General features: G+C 39.1%; 1 protein-coding gene across 5 annotated transcripts in view; it reads left to right on the plus strand.

Moving 5' to 3' along the window:
• The window catches only part of LOC132972603 (protocadherin-9), a 203,713-nt gene that overhangs the window by 126,404 nt on the left and 58,958 nt on the right, over positions 1-18,351 (plus strand). For 2 of the 5 annotated variants that reach the window (XM_061035566.1, XM_061035575.1), the window contains one exon: positions 15,364-15,565. The exons of 1 other annotated variant lie outside the window; for it this stretch is intronic. In XM_061035566.1, the coding sequence (XP_060891549.1) occupies positions 15,364-15,565 (202 nt within the window). The remainder of the gene's footprint in view (positions 1-15,363; positions 15,566-18,351) is intronic. 2 more of the 5 variants (XM_061035583.1, XM_061035591.1) reach the window with 1 other exon arrangement.

Here is an 18,351-nt window from a genome sequence, read left to right on the forward strand (position 1 = left end):
GGGAATATTACTGAGCAGCAATGACACCATAATATCATGGGCGTGTGCGCCAAGCCTGCAGCCCTGAATTCTGCATCATAAATATTCTGATTGTGTCGTTTCCAAAGCCCTATTCAGACTGCCGTTTCAAGCCGCAATATTCACGGCCCTGTGACGTTTCGCCCCACAATCTGAATGTTGCAGAGGCCTACTGGAGGGTGGGGGTGGTAACAGAGGCGTTACAGAGGCGAGAGGGTTTCAGTGGGGCCAGCAGGGGAGGGCAGTGCTGTGTGTGCGTGCGTGCATGTCTGACTGTGTGTGTACTGTGTGTAACACCGAAACGCAAAGTGAATTCACGGACTAGGACACCAATATTACACCTTCGGGGAATCAATATGAATGTACAAAGACGTGAAGACGGCTGAGCTTAGTTACTGCACTCTGGCTATTTAAGGTTCAAGCTGTCATTCTAAAATACATTTGTTTTTTTCTGCCATGTCAGCCAACCAACTCTGATTTTAACCCAGGGGTAAATGCTGGAAGCTGCCTTTCCTTATCTGCACTGTTATATCTGCACGAACCACCATTAGAGTTTTCAAACTTGTTGTACATAAATTCCCTCAGTCAGCTATTTCAGTACAACAGAGGAAATGATGCTATTTTAAGAACTTGGCCTGGGGACGAACCAGAGTTTGGATACTTACCAGTTTGCACTTTATTTTACTCTTTGCAAAACACAGGGTCTACACACTCCCAAATACAAATACATTATATTATACCGGTCAGTGTCTTTCATATTTAAATTCTTCTGAAATACATGTTTTATTATATTTAATATAGATCTAGCAGTACCATTTATAGAATGGAGTATTTATATTTTAAAAGAAAAGGTAATTAAAACAGAACTGAAGGGACAACCTGAACAAACTATGATACTCCTTAGTTGGTTAAACAAATGTCACTTCATCTTTTTACATCAATATCTACTCATGTAAATTATCAAGAAGCCATGGAACAATTATAGAAATATATATTTTTATGACTGCAGTATAGAAAATGCACATTGTCTCTTTGGATAAAACTACACCTTCTCTGGCTAAAACCAAAAGTGTATTCAGACTCTCAAACACTTTGTTTAAAAATAGTTCCCTGAAACTGAAATTATTGGCAGTACTTTCCCCTGGGTAGGTTTTTTTGTTCCGACATGTATTGAATAATTGACACACAATGTCTGTGACTTATAACCTTCTGGGGAGACAGACTGGTGATCTTTGCCTATTTAGCTGACATGTTAACTGCTGGGCAAAGAATGGCCTGTAGGATGTTGGAGCACGACTGCTCACAGATGATCTGCCTTCCTCATTCACAAAGCTTTACTGAAAATGTATGTTTCACTAAAATCCAGAGTTTTTCCTTGATAGTTTGTGTTGCCCTTTCTTTACTATTAAGGATCAGATATCAAATTGGAGTTCTTCCCTCTCTTGAATAGTTGAGGATTTACATTTCTTGCCACTTTGTTTCCATTTGTAAGGGTTTTAAATGATTTCTATTGTTGAAGTAATTGATTGTGTTATCGTTTGTCTTTAATGTGCTTGTTATCTTGATGCCATTGGAATCTTCCTTTCGAGAATAAATAAAGGTATGACTTCACCTATAACGCCAGGATCAAGCAACCATCCTCCATAAACTTCAAAGACAATAACAAACAAAAGGTTTGCAGGGTACTTATTGATTTTTTTCAAAAGCGATTTCTGACTTATGATAATCCAAAACTAGAAAGTCTATAGAGATTAGTTTGGCAGGAAAGGATCAGCAGTTGAGCACATCAATATGCCTGCTCAACCTGACCACTGCTTTAAAAGGCATGGCCGTCACAGGCAGGCCTTCCTCCCGCTGTGGGAAATCAGGGCATCTTGCCTCAGGCTGTTGGTGTAACTACTTAGACTCCAGAAACTGTGGCTGAGGGGGTCACAAACGGAGTGCCATGAGAAAAAAAGATCTTGGACCAAAGAAGGAGACAAAATGAAAAGATGGAACATGAGCTGGAAGAACAAAGTTAGTTTGATGCTGGTGTGTATTTTTTTTGTCCATTTTTCAACACAGTCAGGACCAATACTGGGAAACCACAGGGCCAAGGGTAATGCTGTGCAAAGGGAAGGTATCACTTGCACTGAATTAATGACATTTTACCAAAGACACAGACCTGCTTTTAAAGTTTTATCAGTTGCCCATATTGCATTAGAACAAAAAAGGATATAACGTTGCTCTATTATTAAGTGGGACCCTCCTGTGCAGCGAGGCCACAATTGTAGCAAAGCTTCAGTTGGACTGACAATGGAGACCATGATTCTCTACAGGAGTTCTTGAGAAAGAAATGTCTCGGAAAAGAGAACTTGCAGCATGAAAATGTTTATTTAAAGCTTACTGTCAGACCAGGAAGAAACATCACAGTTTACTGATTGAAGCTGTGATGTCAAACCAAGAGTCCTTTCTATCTGCTGATTATTTGTACAGGTGTCAATGTTGAGATGATAACATTAAAGGTATTTTGCTTTTTTCAGCAATAGATCTTGACATTGGGTTCAAAGTGAGCAGTCAGTTTACAGGTTCAGGTAACTGTCAAGGTTGTTTTATCATGTAAAAGTATTTTGGGAATGACGAAGCAGAATGTGGCTTCAACCTTTGGTCACATCTAACCCATAGCTCCACATGGAAATTTACCAGAACCCATGTAGTGGAAAATGTGGTCTTGTCCATTAATATTCATTCCTTTCTAATCTCTAAGCCTCTCATGTTCCTTGTTTTTTTTTTCTCCCTTTCTTGATCATGCGTAAATCTAGTCTCCATCTTCCTCCATGTTCACAATAAGAATGACAGACATCATTTCTAGAAATTAAACAATGCTGAAAATTGCTCCTCTCCAACTGTAGGTAAACATATATTCCGGCTTTGGTCTACATTTTGGCTCAATGGTTTTCCAACAGTGATAAGAGCGAGTTTTTTTTTTTTCTGTCACAGACTCCCGAAATGCAAATGGGCAGCCGATCACATACAAACAAAAACAAATTATGCTCTGCGACACTACCCAGCACCATGCATTATGCTGGAGCCTTGCTTTCACTGGAAAACTATTGAATGGAAATTGCTGGCTGCTTGGCAACAAAACAAATGGAAAAAAGGTCCGGGTGATTCTTATTTTCCAGATGATTAGTTGCATCAGAAATAATTGTTGGTAAGATCATTGACCATAAAATTAATTATTAAGGCTCAAGCTTAATTGTATTTCCTCACTGTGACTGTCCTCTCAGAAAAAGTTAGTTTCAAATTTCCTGATGAGTGAAATGGCAACAGAGCAGCAGGTCTGTATACCTCAAGCTTTACAAACCCAACGTCCATGCTACAATGAGGATCAGTGGCTTAATTTAAAGTAGTATGAGCTTTAGTTATTGATAATAATTGATGCATTAGTAGCAGAAGTAGTAGAGTTATATGTCATGTACTAAAGCCCATGAGTTCATACTCAATGCCTCATGTGTACACATTAGTCACTTGAATTCATGTAGACAGTGAATGCAACTCACAGCAAATCCAATATTACAGTATGTTTTTTATGGTTGAAGTCTGGCATTGGACTCAAGCATAAACTCTCATTGCAGAACAGTCTTCATATGTTTTTGGATTTGATTATGGTTCAAGGATTCAATGATCTAATTAAGATTACTCTTATTCCAGAACATGGCAGTACATAAGAGGGATACAAAATAGGGTACTCAGGTCCTGATTAATATAATTAATAATACAAACTAGACTTTAAGTGAATGCCTATAATCAATAAAAACTTAACTTCTGTTCACATAATACATAAAACATAATAAATTGCCAAAAAAAACACAGAAACAATTGTATATAAATATGACCCATGTGTATGGCACAATTATCCAATTTAAAATGCTCTCCTACTCATTAGTTGTGCCCAGTGTCCACACCCACTCATCACACTGCTTTTTATATATTATGCTGTTATTAATTAACATGTCACACATATAGCTGGACGCAGTGCACTCCTTAATGAAGTTGTGCATAGCGAGTGTCCCTTATAGTATACATATATATGAATTTGTAATCAGTTATATATAGAAGTATGTCATACCAGAGTCATTCTGACACTTCCATTACTCAACCATTGGATGCAGATGTAACCTGGAGTCTAACTCACTGTCTGTTTTCCCCAAAAGAGCTGATTCTGATGTGAATGCATGTGCACTATTTCCCCTAAAAAAATGCACAAAATGTACCCACACAAGACGTGAAACCCTTGTGAAATAAACATGAAAACCACGCAGTAGACATTTTCGTATACACAGGCAAAGTATGTCTGGTATGCATCTCCATCTAACACCATGACGGCTGGCACATACAGTGAGTGCAGTGTGTCGATAGTGCTGTTTGATGGTGCCGTCAGCACCTTGCCATAGTGCCTCAGCATCAAACCACCATTTGGTTATCATTGTCTTTCCATTATCCAGTGCTGTGTAGAAGTTGCCATGTCAGGGGATTTTTACCCAACCAGAGATTACAAAATGTTTTTTTTCTCTGCTTACTCTTCAACTGACAATTAGATTCTGTTCTAGTGGAATTCTCTTATTAGTGCGCTCTATAGTTCAACAAAGGCTTTTCAATGTATTTCACTCTATAACTTAAAAAAAATGCTGCTCAGAGCAACTGAAAGATAAGGCTGCACAATGCCTTTTTATTGTTTCATTGTCTTTAAACAGCAGCTACTATGCATACAGATTCTGTTTAAACTGCAGTATCACACTAATCAGTTGTTGTCCATGTCATTAGGTTTTAGCACTTTGTAGCACTTCACTAATTTTCCAGTCAGTTGGATTCCCCCTTTAGAGGAGAGATTGTGATAACGTAGAGACTTATAAATTTAACGTGCCGATTAGTTGCATATTTCCCAACTAAATTTATTAGATTAACACCCTCATAATACCTTGCTCCCATTAATGGAAGAAGACATAAAATCACATTTATTGTTAGCAGGGATACGCAAAGACAAAGTAAAATTCATTGTAATAGAAAAGGGGAAAATAATGACTCTTGAGGTTAAGAAATTTGGTCAAATTTTGGCGTGGGGCTCAGTTGGTAGAGTCGTCGTCTCTAAACCGGAAGGTGGGGGGTTTGATCCCCAGCTCCTGCAGCCACTTGTCCGATGGGTCCTTCCTTGGGCAAGACACTTAACCCAGAGTTGCTCCCACTGCTTTGTCGGCGGAGGGTGAATGTGTATGAATGGGATTAGTTACTTCTTATGATCACTTTACATCACAGCCTCTGCCATCAGTGTGTGAATGTGGTGTGAATGTGTCGGTGTGTCCTGCGGTGTAAAAGCTCTTTAAATTGTCAGAAGACTTGAAAAACGCTATACAAGCTTAAAACCCAGTTACCATTTACCATAGATAAGTCATGGATGTAAAGTTTAAAGTTAGCTTTTTCAGCTCATTGTTTCCTACAATCTGTTGAGGAGGGGCCTCAAAAATTCCATATGCAAATAAAACAGCCATGCGACTGCTCTATTTGATATTTCTATTCATAATATTGACAGGGCATGCTGATTGAGTCTGATTTTAATATGATGAGCTATCCATCAGCTGCTATCATTGATAAGATAAGTGTAAACAAACAAATGAAAAAAAATCAGATTATCCTTCTAGATATGTATCTGTTTGCCTTTCTGTAAACAAACAAAAGCGATCTCATGATCTTTATATCTTTGAGTGAATGCCATGATTTAAAAAACATAAAATCAAGGAAATTTCGACTCACCATTGCCAAAGTCAACCAGAGCTCCCTGCTGCATCGATTTACATTTGATCTCTCAAAGCTGGATAATCATGGCTCTGTAAATAGCCATTATTTCTGCAGGATAAACAGGGATCTGACTAAACAAATGTGTGCCTCTGTACCTGTTTGGTGTAATGGAAGCACAAATAGGATTTCATGACAGCTAATAGGGTTGTAGGTTATTATTAATCATGGAGAGCAGTGTGATTATCATTTGGTTTTGCATGAGGACAAATAAATGCAGCTTTTAATGCGGTATCAACGGATGTGTTTTATTCATTTTTCATTACCTTCTAATGTTTCTAATGCTTTTTATTAGCACCGTGACACAAAAGGTATGCCTGAGAAGCTTTTGTAGTGTGTAAATAGAAAGCTAACACCCTCCACAGTGCCACAGAACAGTGACTTCATTGCTACAGCTGAGTGCAGCAGCAAGATCACATGGACTGTAACTCATAAACACATCAAGCTTCCCCATTCAGTGCTCAGGGCCTCGCCCGCTCTGCTCTGTAGTTAACTGTCTCTGAGTGTCAAATCCTTCATCCTGATGCAGGAGACACACATAGAGAAGAATTGCTGTGTCTCTCATTTTATGGCTGTGGATGTCGGCGGAGGGGAGAAGCGATGAGTGAGTCAGTAGTGGTTAACTTTGTAGCTAATGCTCTGTGGCAGTTGCACAGGTTTCTTCGGCTCTGCTTAAGGCACAGAGGGAAGCTGGTTGAACTGCTCCTGTCTCGCAGTTCTCACTCAGCCAAGGCAGGTTATTTAACAGCGCACCAAAGTGAGGAAGAAGAGGGGGGAGAGGGAGAGAGTGGTGGAATCCATCAGAAAAAGGAAAGAGGTCACTGCAGGGTGGAGAGTGAAAAAAAAAAAAAGGAGTAGATGAGTCGAAGATGTCCAGATGTAGCCCCAGGTGGTGTTAGATGACATCAATTATAAATGATATCTCATCCCTCTGAAGAAGACTGCCGGGGTAAAATTCTGTTTAGATTGCCGATTTTTGTTCCCAGTTTCATTCTAAAATATAAAAATCAAAAACCTCATACACCCACCACCCGAGCCAAGCACCATGCAGAGCTTGATGGATTCATTTAAATGTATCTATTGTGATAAAGTTTGATATGCATGCTTAGGCAATGGGTTGATTTCATGTTTCCAGTTGTAGGCAGCTTCTAGTGTCAGGCTCAGTTAGCTCAACCACCACTGTGCCTGTTGGCTGCAGTTTCAGCCCCGTAACTTCAGCTATACCTAGAAAGCTATCCTGAAGTTGACAGAGATAATCCTGGAAGGTTTGTTCCTCAAGCTCTGCAGCAAGAGCGTATTATTTTTGCATTTATCTCTGCTAGAATGGATTAAAGCCGCTAGGTGTAGACTTATTCATTGCTGTATCTAACCTCATTCCTGTAATTTATGTGCTGGCACACTTGAAACATTCTTGGTAAGAAAATGAAAATATTTCAGCCCATTCAGCTCAGTCGTCTTGGGTCAAATCCAACACATAGCTTTCTTTAGAGGCCAAAGACTGAAGGAATTCATATGTTTTATTATTTCTGAAATCTTATGTCCAATACTCTATTTTGTATAACATAGTTAGATGTCTTAAAGTTATAACCCTTAAGATTTTTGTTTACCATCACCACTATTGCTCTTCAGTGAATCTTCTTTACACTTGTAGTTGTTATTATACAGTGTTTGATGATTCTTCTACAATGTGATGAATTATCTGAGACACCCACAGTATGGCTGGATGTACTGTTATCGGTAGACACATTCTTTTAATGTTACACTTTTTGAAAGGGCATATGCTTAAGGTAGTTTGCTGGTCTATATACTGTATGTGGATATTTCAAAGAGAACTCATGGAAGTGTTTTCTATTAAAATCCGACTTCTTTCACCAGCAGTCAGCACAGTTTTGGAAGATGGGTTCTGAGTTTAATCATAAAGAAGGTCTTAGTTTTATTAACAAATAATGGAGCCAATATTATATGAATAACTCTTTAGAGGCTGGTGGAGACCAAATAGGAGTTAAAAAGACGCTGAAATAGTCTTACATTGAGCTGCTGGTCAGAAATACCTCAAAATAATAAAAAATGACATCTTCTCAAATGCTTCTCCTCGAGGGCCTCCTCCAGCTAGGCCTGAAGGTCGCTGATTAAGGCCGGTTCTGATTCTGTTTCTGTGGTCTACCATTTACCGTATTGTTATTATTCAAGGAAAATATGTCATTGTTGTGTGTACAGTATGTTGTTTTGCCCCCGTGAGGCTATAAGCATCCATCGATGTGGACTTAAGAATACACATTTGACACATTTGGTGTTTTATGAATGTGATCTCATCTCTGTTGTTTATAAAAAACCTTTCCTTTCTACAAGGAAATCTAGGAAAGCGTCATATGAATAAAAATAAACAAAAATGTGCATAAACTCTTCAAACTTCCTCAGCCAGTATTGTGAGCCAATAGCACGGACTTTCACCGCTGTAGCAAACATCGGAAGTTCTAAAGTTTGGGAATTCATAAAAAAATGTCACACAGGATAAAATCTCACAACTTTCACCACAAAGCTAGTCCCAATTATGCAGTAATGTTCAAATGCTTCAGGAATTATGAAGTCAATCTATATTCTTCTGAACTCTCTAATTAAGAACTACCCTTCCCACACTTTTGCTAATTTTTTTAAAAACCAAACGTTCCAAGCTGAATCTCGAGACTGTCCACCACAAATACTCCTGCAGGATTCCTGATATATCCTGATAAAGAAAATAATTCATTCCAATTCCAATGTTGATGTCATGATGGATGTTGCATTGTAATATCCTAGAATATACTTAATTATAGGTATAGATTTAGTTTTTTAATGCATTGTGTGAACTATTGCAAGAAAAGGAAATAGAGCATATTAAAAAAAAAGGGTTTTCACTTTGGACCAAGTTCCAAAAAAAATCCAAATAACATCTCTATATTTTGTAAATGAAACGCATAAATTCCCAGAATTGTGTCTTAATTAAAAAACTTGTGTTGCTTGTTTTAAATAATTTGTCTGCCTTCAGCTCAGAGGTCAAAGTGTGAGTTCATGTAATGGTTCTTACTTATCGAGTAGCTTGTCTTTCCTCTGCTGTTTAAGGTCGTGTGTCCCAGACCCGGACCATTCAGAATAAACATACTAATCCATTTTCAAGCATTACTTTTTTTTGTATATGTAAGACAAATTTCTCAAGGTTTGATGATAATTTCAGTCTGGACAGTTTCGCTGCATGAACCCTACTGTATCTCCCTCCTCTTCCTTTTTCTTCTTCCTCCTCACACAACCTGGCCCTGACTCACTCCTGCACAGCATCTGTAATTTAAACAATATTTTTGCATTCTATTATCAGTTTTACAAACACATATTTAAGAAAAGAACGGTGCCGTTTCCACATCCTTTGTCATTTAAATGTGATATCTCCAGCATGACTAATGCAAATTAGGCTAAAACACAAATATCTGTTTAACAAGCACAAAAACAGTGGGGAGGGCTGCTGCGTGCTAATGTATGAAAGTGGGATGAGACGGAGCTAATTAGGGAGGTGTAGACGGATGAAAAGAAAACAAATTGGACTTTGAGGGGCCTCTGCGACGGGAGACTTGTCACTTGCTGACATCTGTGAAAGATGACAGGTGAGCGTGTGGGTCTGCTGACAAACATGCAGTCTGACTACACATGGATTTTTACGCTGTTTAATGAGAAAGAAAATGTGTCTCGCATATGTGGGTTAGACAGTAAATGGTTAAAGGATGAATAAATAAGCCCGCATGCTGTATACTGCAACCATAAATCTGCATAAGATCATTTAGCCCAGAAAAAGTCAAAATGATGGACTGTGCTGATAATCACACGCTAAGCAAGTGTTCTGTAAATGACTTACACAAGGCACACTGCTGTTAGACACACACACACACACACACACACACACACACACACACACACACACACACACACACACACACACACACACACACACACACACACACTACATGTCCGGTTCCAAGCTTGCAATTTGGGAAATGGGTCAGATGTGACTTAGATTTATGCATCTTTGTGTTTGTCTTCGTGTGTTTGTGTTGTTGGTGCAGCACAGAGCGAGGGGGAGTGACTGATCGGGCCTCATTGTGGATGTGGCAGAATGCAGATGTTTCTAAGAACTGCCTCGCTATGATTTAATGATGAAAAGCAGAAGGGCGGCAGACTTAAGACTCTGGAGAGGCAGCAGGAGCAGACTACGTCAATATTCGAGTCGGAATCAAACACGGGGGAGATTGTGACTTATTTGTCATTTCTTATTTCATACACAGACACAAGTTTTGGGAACTCTTTTTATCTCTGCGTCTTTCATCCTTTCTTTTTCTTTTTTTTTTTCATTTCATGCTACTTTGATAGCTTGTTTTTTTTTTTTTTGGCTGTGTTTGTCGTCAAAATGGGGCCCTGCTTGTCTGAGACTGTGATGCATCTTATGGATGATCCCCAAGGAAATCTCAATGTTATGTTTACAGGAGGCAATGTCTATCATCTGCTAATGTTTCACTTGATTTGATGGTTTATGGAATGTTACAGCCTGTCATGGCTGTTGTTGAAAACTGTAGGGAATAGAGAATGGAAATTCACTCCCCCCCTTCCCAAAAAAAAAAAGATAAAACGTAATAAAAAAAAAAAGACATACATTATTGTCTGTGAGAGTGAACAACATCAAATATGTCTGAGATTGTGTCATTTTGCTGTTTCAGCAAGTGTGGGGAAAAGCAATACCAGTGCAAAGTTGTAGGACAGAGAGGGAGGGACACCGAGAGAAAATCAATCAGCACTATCAAGTTTGTGGCCTTTTATTGATAAAATAAAAATGTATTTTCCAAGGTGGCCAGCAGATGGCACAGCACCTTTGGTCTCTAAGGGAAGAGGAATGAGTGAGAGAGCAGGGAGGAGAGAGACAGAGGGGGATCTTTTTGTGAGTTTTGTTTTCCTGCTTGACTGATCCCCCTCAGTGGTCTGATTTTGTGAGAACGGACTCGTGGGAAGTGTTCTCTCACCGCAGGTGTCAGACTGCTGTTAGATAAGATTATTTGTGGGGGTGAGGAGGTTGCATTAGTTTGTGCCTGTGTGTGTGTGTGTGTGTGTGTGTGTGTGTGTGTGTGTGTGTGGGCGAGCGGGTGTGTGACTGTGTGTGTGTGTCCGCTCAGTGTGTGTGCTGCTCCTTCTCATTAAACGTCTGCCTCGATAGAAATGTTAAAGCGTTGTATTGTGCTCATTTGGAAACACAACATCACGCAGAAGTTGTTTTTGACTTGCACACTGAGCTCCATATGGTCACACTCAGGAGGAGGAAGACGGGGAAGCAGAGAGAAAGAGAGAAGCTTGTGATCCGAGTCATAAGCTCTGTCCCTATTTGTTTTCTGTCACATAAAACCAAAGTTGTATGAGTTTTGTGTTCGATGGGATTGTGTCTTTGCTGCAAAGTCATTCTTTATATTTCACCCTCGGATTGTTGATTCTCACCAGAGGTGTTGACACGAGTTCCTGCTGCATCTGTTCCAACGCAGCACAGTGTGGAAAGAAGTCAAAATACTTGGTGGTAACAGGCTCTGTGTGTATCATTTTATGGATGACTTACCACTTTATTTATCTGTTACTTTTGCTGTCTCTGATTGTTTCTTAAGAGAATCAATACTCAATCTTTCTATGAGGGTATTTGTTCATCTTTAAAAATTGAGAATGCAATCTTAAGATCAATAAAACTAATGAAAGTTGAATCAATTTATCTGACTGCTACTAACTCCTTTTCCAACTACTAATAATGATAATTATTTTGCGTCTTTAGCAACATGTTGGCTTATTTGGAACTTTATAGGAGACTTTCAGAAGCCGGTTTGTTTGTTGAAGCCAAAACTCTCCACTTTCACACTTTCTAAAAACATTATTTTGTTAAAAGTTGTTTCTAATGATTGCATAGTTGGCATTTACTCAATTTTGTTTGCTTTTTATTTTCACTCTGCTTAATATTGTATCCATTCTATGAAGACCCAAGGGCAAACTCTGTTCTCGATAATTTGCAGGCTGGCTGGAAGTGAAAGCTTCCAGCCAAGCAAAAGGGCTGCTATTTGCTCTGTGTTTGTTATGTGAGTGTGTTTGGTCAGGCAAATTATAAAAACAAGTGGATAATAAGGGTTAGCAGGCACGATAAGCCATAATATCTTGTAAACTGGCAGCAGGGGTAGTTTAAGCCGGTCTTATGCTAATGTTACTTCAAGTGACTGTCAGCGTCTGAGAAATACAAACATCTTCAAACATGCATAAACCCACAAATAAACACATGCACGGGCATAACCAGACTACTCCCACGGAACACCGACAGACACAGACAAGGCAATTTATTCAGACGTGGACCCTCTTTATTTACAGCTAATGGAATTACAAATGATGAATTATCAAATATGTCACTTTCAACAATCCAAATTACAGTGAAATGTTAATAAAATAAATATAATCCATCTATTAGTCTGGTTTATATACATTCAGTTTGTTCTTATATCAAACCTCTTTTAATCTGATAGGGCACAGTGTACTTTTTGTAGAGGCGCTGAGAAAGATTTTATTTTAACGCCCCCCCCCCCCCCCTATCCCAGCTGCTGCGGGGTTTATAACCTACAATGCAGCCAGTCAGCAGGGGGAGCTCTAAATCTTTTGGCTTCACCTGAGGCAGGATATTCCGCTGTTCAGTCTTTATACTGTCTTTCCCTGATATTACAACAAACACTTGATTTGGTCAGCAAAATGGTTGACCAACAACGTATTATCTTTTACAATTTAGTTTGTTTACATTTGAATGTTCCCTGTGGTTTCATGTTGTTGAATGTTGTATATTTTATACTCTGCTTACCCAAAGGTCCGACTAGATCCCCGTGTTGGAAATAAGCCATAGCTATACACTCTGGGTGCAGCCCATTGGTTTCATGCTCTGTATTGAAACTATATGTTAAATTGCATCGTACCTATAAAATACATAAATTAGTAATTTTCTATATCTATTCAATATGCTTTTGTATTAACTCACTACTGTGTAATATTTCATATTATTCAGATGTACTCTAAATACCATCCTTTACAGAACACATACCTTTGTGAAAAAGTACTGCATTTAATCTTGCTCTAATTTTAATCTCATGGCATTGCTAAAAAAAAAACTCCCTCCATAGACTCAGTTAAAATATATAGTTGTCTTCTTAGCTGTGGAACGAGGGGACCAGAAAGCTGCCACTATCAGTGTACCCAGTTTGACACTTAGAGAGCAGCCAAGTAATAAAGTAAAATGGCTAACTTGCCTTAGGCCAACTTGTTTGGCATCAGCAGCAGGGGGAAAAAACACAGCTAAATGAGTGCAGATACACCAAACATGTCAAATCTTTAAGACTGGCCTCGCCCTTCTTCTTCACCGGGTATAATTCATAAGATGTTTTAAACTGCAAAGACATTATTCTTCACTTTATCTGATCAGTATACGTTTGTTTTGAACACAATCAAACATAAGAGGGCAGATCTTTAGAGGAGGACTTTCTATATGATTGTGTGATCTTCATTTGAAATGCCACGTCTGATCATCTGCTGCTTTATAATTACTAACAGTGACATTTATCCAGATTCCTGTTTTACAAGACCTTTACATTTAATTGTACTTTTTTTCCGGTTGTCATGGAGACAGGATGTGAAGCTTTGTATGAATCCTGATTACAATTTTTAGCATAAGGGTACATTTTAGAAGTTTCCTGAATTTTTTTTTGTGGCTTTTTTGTGTCTTTAGTGAAGAGATAGGACAGTGGACGGAGTAGAAATCAGGGACAGAGAGAGACAGGGAGTGGGGAATGACATGTGGGGAAGGAGCCTCAGGTCGGATTCGAACACGTGCCGTAGATAGAGTTTTAGTTTTTGTCAGCTATTTCAACTTTTCATAAATAAAGTCATATCTGTTTTCCTTTAAAATGTCAGAAAACGATATAAAAGGCCTTTATAAAGTTGGTACATATAATTTAATTCAAACACAACATTTCATAAATGGAGCCAGCGCCAGACTTCAATGGAAAAAACACACATCTATAGCTGTCAGACTTGAAATAAGTAAAACAGTCTTTGTTGTCATTTCAATTCATTTTCCCTTTTAGTCAGCTTATCATCTGTGTCACTGTGGTACTGCGGGGCATGACGGGGCTGACATCTTCCTCCAAGGTTGATATAGCTCACGCTGCTCTATCTATCTATCTATCTATCTATCTATCTATCTATCTATCTATCTATCTATCCATTCATCCATCCACCCACCCATCCATCCATTCATGTATCTAAATCTATAACCAGCTCTACAGTCTTCTGTCTGCACCCCCTTCCTCCCCCACCCCCCTTACAGTACCATTCCTCAGTTTTTCCTTCTTTTCATTTTCTCTTTTTGTTTAATTGAATGTTGCATGCTTTTGGAGCAGTTCTAAAATATATAATGAGGTCATTTGCATTAGACTGCAGATTGGGTGACCTTTGCTTTTGCCAATAATTACTGTAAAAGCCGCCTCTGTCTGTCATCACCAAGGATGTGGCAGGGACCTCTCTGTGCTCACAAAAGGTTAGCTGGAGGCTTGTGTCTGGACTTATGAAAAAGCCGGAGGAAAATGTCATTAGAGCACAGGGAAAAGACACTCGGAATTAACAATTGGAAATTCAATCAGGATGGCTTTAAGGACGGCGTGTGTTCGTTAATGTGTATGTGTGTTCCCATGCATATCTGCAACAGAAGGGCTAAAAGACGTTTCCTAGGAACGCTACGTCGGTTAAGAAATTCCTCTCTTCAGTGAGAGTGGAGAATTCGGAGAGAAAGGACACCCTTGGGGCGACTTTTGTTAACTCTGCAGACCACTTTGACTTTGCCAAACAAACTGAAACACGAACTAAACAACTTGGCTGTTAATTTCCATGCAGCAGGACTCACAAACATGACAACACTGCCACAAATATCAAGAAATTCCCTGGCCTTCATTAATTATGCCTGACATTAATTACACAACACATTTATGGAAGGCTCACAAATACTGCACTCTTCACCTTGCTGGATTTGTGTTACAGTGCATGATGTTTAATCTGCATGCTGTTGTTGGTTGTCATTGTGCAGTGAAACGTGACTGTATTTATCATCTGTTAGCTGCCCTTCCCATCAATAACCGGGCCCAGGTCAATAAAAAAAAAAAAAGACCCTTTATTCAATCATTCTCAGTTTTTTTCTGAAAATGAACCCTTTTATTCATCCGTGCCTTCCTTACTTGTAAATGTATTTGACATCATCCGTCAAACTCCCAAGGCTGCTTATTTCACACTGCAGTACCGATCAGGACTCAGCGTGTCAAGCAGCATACGTGAGCTTGTTCAGCTCAAAGTAAAAAAAATTACATTGTGGTAGGACTTAAATTTTTTAAAGGGGGCAGAGCAGAGCACTTTAACATCAGAGGCTCTGTTTTGTGCTCTTGGTTCTAGTCGCAGCGGCGCGTCACGTTTCACCTGCCGGACGGCTCTCAGGAGAGCTGCAGTGACAGCGGTCTGGGGGACCACGAGCCTGTAGGCAGTGGCTCCCTCCTCACTCAACCTCTCCCTCTGGTGCAGGCGCAGGACGACTTCTACGAGCAGGCCTCCCCCGACAAGAGGACCGAAGCTGACGGCAACTCTGATCCCAACTCTGGTGAGTTTTGATATCTCACATGGCAGACTACCATCTTGCTTTAACATGCACGCATTGTCGGTTTCTTTGGATTCCTTTCCTTCTCTCTCTTATTTTATGCAAAAGCTTTGGGAATTTAAAGCATCATTGCCACAACATTTTCAAAAAGCTGCAAAATGAGAGAAAAGACATTGAATGCATCATGATTGCGTCCTTTCTTTCACATACAATACAACTCATTTAAGTCAGAACATGCTTTGTTTTAAAGTGAGGGTTAAAGAAAACGAAAGCAACATTTCAGATTTTTGCTCGAGGGGAATGACTCAAAATCCTTGAACCGAGATAATAAATAGTCATGAAAAACAACATCAGTCTCCATAAAGAACTCAACGTGCCAAATATCATTTAATTTAGAGTCATTTGACTGCTCAAGTAGGTTTCTAGTGGATACACGAGCAGGTCATTCATTTCTCAGTTAATCATCCAGACTTGTTCATTCCTCCCAGGAGCAAACCTGGGTCTCCCATAGGCTCCTCACCTATTTGTGAAACTCATTTGATTTATTTAGAGATGATTTCCCAGTTGGAAGTCTTGGTGCTCAGCTGAAGATGTTAACTTCCCACTATTTCTGGTGGGAATGTACATCTCCGACCCAGTTTTCCCATTTTATCATTAAGAGGTGAGGCGTGCGCAAAGATCAAGCGCATCGCCCCAAGGTCGATGCCAGCTTGCCTGCCAAAGGTGGAGCAGTCAGCATCGCTTAAATGCAAAGCGCTGTGAGTAAACTCTTGTGAGTGTATGATCTCATACACAGTCTAACTTAACAGATGAACCCACAGTTGTGCCGATGTGGTGAGTGAGTACTATGCAGGCCTACTGACTCACTGTCTTCACAAATGAGTAAACTGCACATGAGCTAACCACATGCCGTTGTTGTACAGCTGGTTAACAAGTCAAGTATGAGAGAGACAGAACTTGATTTTTTTTTTTTTACTCAAGTAAGAGTCAAATGAATAAGTCTGTGCACCATGGCCTATAGAGCAAAGCAACTCAAGTACCAGAGAGTTTAGATCCCAAATACCACTGCCCACTTGAGTCTGAAAACACGATTTTAAAAATAAAAAAAACAAAAAAGAACCTGGGTCTGTGAAGTTAGAGAAAAAGTGAGCTTACCAGACCTTCGTAGCACACAGCTGAAAGTTTCAAAGACCAGGTTGTCTGACTTAACAACTGGCAGTTGAGTTGCATTGTGGTTAATGTAGGCAAAGGGTCATGAAAGAGGTCAAAGACTGCCTGTTTTAATCAAATAAAACATGGATGCTCAATTGGATGTTTTGCAGATGCCATCAATACAAATGTTTCAACAGTGAACACATAGGAGATCAAAACATTGTGCATGGGAGTCATAAAAAACAGAAGCAAAGCTGCGTCTTACGTTTTCAAACCATGTCAGTAATTCAAATTAACTTTATATGAGTATAATTTTTTTCCGAGGACACAGTTCATAATTTCATCGCGATTTTGAAAATGCGTTGGCCATTAAGACGACAATAATTGACAATGCTAAATATATGAACGCTATAATTAAACTATAAGCAATGATTGGCTAGAGCTGCTAATGTGCGCGCTCACTGCATGTCATTATTTTATATGTGAAATCGACATCATTTTGAATGGGTTAGATGTGAAAAGAGTTAAGCTGTAAATGTAATGAGAAAAAACAATGAATATAAAAGTATTTATAAAAGAGTAATAACACATGTCAGATTAGCATTTAAAAACGGCCTGCATTACAAGCAGTCTAATTAAATATTTATTATTTGTGTCCTCAGTGACAGTCCATTGACACCCTCTTGGGCTGTTTGCAGTTAAAAAGCAAACTTACACAGTATCAGTTACAGTCTTCAACATTTGGAGTCAAACAAATGACCAGATCCTGCTGAATATGATTCAATCCTTCATCCTGTTAAAACATTTTACGTAGTGCACCCATGTTCAAAATGGTCTTTATAAATTCAAATGAACCAAAATGATATGCTGTGAAGAGATGGACAGAAACAGAGGAAGTCTCAGCTGATTGTCTGAAACTGAATGAACAGCAAAATCGACATGAACTGTACAACACATGATTGAATGTAAAACTAAGCACCATCTTCATACACTCACAGGACTTCCTGTTGGCCTGCCTGTTTTACAAAAACTGTTAATAGTTGTACAACTACAAATCATTTTTGTCCTTAAGCATTGGCATTCCATTTTGTCTGGCGTTGTTTGCTTATCAGTAAGCTATTAACAGCGACAACAGCGGTCTTTGATCATTGCCCTGCTGCTTGGCAGGGTAATGATTTTATGTCCTGTCTATGAGGGATGTGTTACCTGGAGGTGGTATTTGCGGGTGTTTGAACACGGTGGTCATGGGTTAACTTGTTTTGAGTAAGGCTCTGTCAGACTTAAAAAGCACTCCTTTCACACTCTTTTCTTACTAACTGTACAATGTGACTCAATCTGTTGACACAGGCAAACACTATTTTTCAAGATATTTCACTGCAACATTTGAGATGAGGACCTTGACAGTAGGTGGTCTTAGCATGTGTGTTTTGTTCACAGTTTGACAGTAATATTACTACTGCCTTTTTTTCTGACGTATTCGGATAGTTCAAAAGACCTTCTTAAACACTCAAAATTTGAATTATTTATTAAATTATTATAAGTCTGAAGTCCTACGTTTTGCACATGGACATCAAAAAATATGTTTAAAGGGTGCTCATTTTCCCTCTGCAAAGGGTTTCACATGAGAGAGAGATTCA

This window comes from Labrus mixtus, chromosome 1 (assembly GCF_963584025.1).
Source record: "Labrus mixtus chromosome 1, fLabMix1.1, whole genome shotgun sequence".
NCBI classification, from domain to species: Eukaryota; Metazoa; Chordata; class Actinopteri; order Labriformes; family Labridae; genus Labrus; species Labrus mixtus.